The 3,181-nt window shown below is 51.0% G+C and overlaps 1 protein-coding gene across 3 annotated transcripts in view; it reads left to right on the top strand.

Moving 5' to 3' along the window:
• BCL11A (BCL11 transcription factor A) overlaps positions 1-2,319 on the top strand; it is a 67,448-nt gene extending 65,129 nt beyond the window's left edge. For all 3 annotated transcript variants that reach the window (XM_062571499.1, XM_062571498.1, XM_062571500.1), the window contains exon 4: positions 1,824-2,319. In XM_062571499.1, coding sequence (XP_062427483.1) covers positions 1,824-1,925 — 102 coding nt within the window. In that variant the 3' untranslated portion in view covers positions 1,926-2,319. The remainder of the gene's footprint in view (positions 1-1,823) is intronic.
• Positions 2,320-3,181: the final 862 nt, after the last annotated feature.

Here is a 3,181-nt window from a genome sequence, read left to right as displayed (position 1 = left end):
GTGCCAAGCGGAGCGAGCCCTCGCCCGGCCTCGAGCCGCTCCGGCGCGGTGCAGCCGGGTGCCCAAGCCCGGCGCGGCGCCGCCGCCGCCTCTCCGTCTCGGCGCTGCGGCCGGGTGCCTGGACCCGAGGTGCCGGCACCGGGCAGGAGATCCCGCAGCGCCCCGCGGGCGCCTTCGCAGCGTGGCTTTCGGTCCGTTGCCGTTGTTAAATGTCCGTAAAGGGTTCGGCCTCGCTCGCCCTTGCCGCTTTCTCGCTGGTTGTTGGTACGGCAGCGGGGTCTTCGTACGCAGGTCTTTGCTTGAGCGGGTCTGTCTGTGGAGGAAGCGTAGTGACTCAGGCTTGCGCGGTGGTGCGGAGCTGTGGTGTGCTAATCGTATCTGCAGTATGTTTCCTCTTACTATGTTTTACAGAGAAATAGTTTTCTGTCTTTACGTAGCCATCGGTCCAGGCAGATCAGTGCTGCGCACACCACTAAAATAGTAAAAAGTGAGATGCATACAAAGATTTTATTTTTTAAAATCGTGCGGTAATGCATTTGATCTGTGTTTACATTTCGGAAAGCTAGATAGGTGCAGTGGGCAGCACTTCGCTGGGCGACTGCAGACCCAGCGCTTGCGCTGTGGGGTGGAGGAGCCCTCCTGTTAGAGACACGTACGATGTTGTCTAAGGAACGGGAGCTTCAAAACCAGTCAACAAGAACATAACTTTAAAATGACAACATGTGGTAGCCAGAACACTGGAGCAAAAATCGTGATACCAAATGTGACATTTTCTAACCGTGCGATGAATTAATGCTGCTATAAAGCCGCGAACCATTGAGGCCGGCTCAAGTTTGTTGGAGTTGAGGAGCAGATTTATGTGGCACCCAGAATGTGCTCTTAAGCTGCTGTAACGTCCCCTGCAAGCGTGACCTGCTGTCCCAAGAAACTTTTATATTTATCTCTATGTGAAAAGATGTTCTCTATAAATAAGAAAAATATTTGGGTAATAGTATCTCTATTGTTAAAATTTCCAAACCAGTCCGCGTTAGAGGAGGAACACATTTTTACGGCGCGGACCCCCTTGCCGTTAGTGTTTAATATCCTCCAAACTGAATGATTTATATAATGAAGACACTGAAACAATATCAAGAATTTAGGCTACAGATGTTTCATATTTATGATGTTTTCCAAAGCGGAGATAAACACAGGAATAAGGGATACCATGTCTTTGCTTGACATTCAGGAGGCTTTGGCATATCTGATGAGATGCAGTCGCAGGGTTTATCTAAGTGCAGAGTTTGTACGAGAAGGAAAAAAGGACACCGGCTGTTATTTTAGTGCTCTCTCATTCCGTTTTGTTTCCCCCCCCCCCATGAAGGTTGAAAACCATTTTCAGTGAATGTGTGGGAAAACTGTGCTGTTGAGTAGGAGAGCGCCGTTGCCCGGCAGGCTCTTGGCCGGATTCGCCGGGGAGCCGCTGTCTCGCCGACCCAGGCGTACGCAATTTGGCGGCCGTTTTCGACGGGGCCGGGAGGGGCCAGGGCAGGGCAAGGCAGGGCCCGGCGGCTCGGGAGCGGGAGGCTCGCGGCCCCGCGGGCCTCGGGAGGCCCCCGGCGAGGCCGGCGCGCGCAGGGTGGACGCAGAGTGGCCCGAGACGAGGAAGGTGGCGGTGGGGTGGTGGCGGTGGAGTGTCTGTCGGGTTATACCCCCGTGCGACAGCTCGATGTCATACTTGCTAAAAAAAAAAAAAAAAAGACCAAAAAGAAAAAAAAAAAAAAACGTAACTCGCACTGTGGGCCGTGTCACAGCTGTTTTCTCCTCTGTCCCCATCCTCTCTGTAGGTGCGACGTACCCCCCCAGCTGGCGCAGTGCCCAGGGAGCCCCGGACGTCTGGCAGTTTTCGGATGGAAGTTCGAGAGCACTTAAATTCTGAGCGGACGTGAAGCCCGGGGCAGCGGCGGTCGTGGTCGTGGCATCCCGAGGTGGCCCGTTTCCCTGCTAGCTCGACGCGCTTTCTGACGCTAGCTTGAGAAGTCACCATCCGAAGGCAGCGTTCTCCAGGCTCCTTCCGCCTGCAAGACTATCGTATTTATATTTTGTAATAGAGTACAACACTTCGTTTTTTCTTTCTTTTTTTTTTTGGTTTCTTTTTTTTAAAAAAAGAAAAACCCCCACAAAAAGCAAAAGCACCCACCCACTGTCAAGGGCTTATCAGTGGCTTTGACTGGCTCCTTTCCCTTTGGAAAAGACTGTCGTGCTCACGTGTTGATACCGTGTGGAGAACCCAGCCTGTTGTTTATCTCCGTTACGTGCCATTTCTTAGAAGGTGCATCTAATGTTACAAATTAAAAATAAAACAAAATGCAGTGTAGGTCTGTGGTGGGTGGGAAATCGACATAATAAATGTTGGAGCTTTAGGTTTTGTTTGCTCTTTCTTTAATTTTTAATGCTAACAAGGGCCAGGCAGCTGGTATGACTTTGTATTACCATATCATCTGCAGAAAATGAAGTGCTGAGTTTAAAAAAGAAAAAGCCAGAGCTCATAGCCATGTGAGGGGCTGCACATCTGCAGACGTTTCCTAGAGAGCCAGACCCGGTGGCAGGGTTGTTTGTGGCTGTGGTACCCCAAGCGGTGTAGGACTAGTGTCGGTGTTCGTTCGTGCTGACGGGGGGTCTCCTAACTCTCCGTCGGCACCTGCATCCTATTGACTAATGCCAACCGTTGTATTACATTTCTGCTGCTCGAATATGTACTTTGGGGGTTTGTGGGATCTGTAACTTTAATTTGTCATTGTTTGCTAAAACAACACCAAAACTGACCAGCGGCTCTCAGGAGGGACCGTGGCTTTGCTGCAGAGATGTTGTCAGTGCCGGGAGGAGCGACCCCTTCCCCCAGCCTGTGGCAGGAGCAGAGTGGCTCTCTGTGTTGTGAAGCACATGTTTACATCCCATGGTCTTTCGCAGAGCACTGAAGTGCTTGCATAGCTTTTATGCTTGCCGATGAGACTTGTCCCTTGCTTGGAGCTAAGTACACGCCCAAGGATTTTGCTGGTTTAGGGCCCAAGTGCTTTGCTGAACAGAAGATGGGTTAAGTACATGCTTTTGTGCTGTCTCAGATGGGATTTATAGGCTGTAGCTACTAATGACTGTGCTGGATAGCAGGAATGGACCTTATTTGGTTAAGCGAAATAACTGCATA

The sequence above is a fragment of the Rhea pennata genome, chromosome 3, assembly GCF_028389875.1.
Source record: "Rhea pennata isolate bPtePen1 chromosome 3, bPtePen1.pri, whole genome shotgun sequence".
NCBI classification, from domain to species: domain Eukaryota; kingdom Metazoa; phylum Chordata; class Aves; order Rheiformes; family Rheidae; genus Rhea; species Rhea pennata.
The sequence above is the reverse complement of the archived record's forward strand: the minus strand, read 5'-3'. Positions and strand labels throughout refer to the sequence as shown.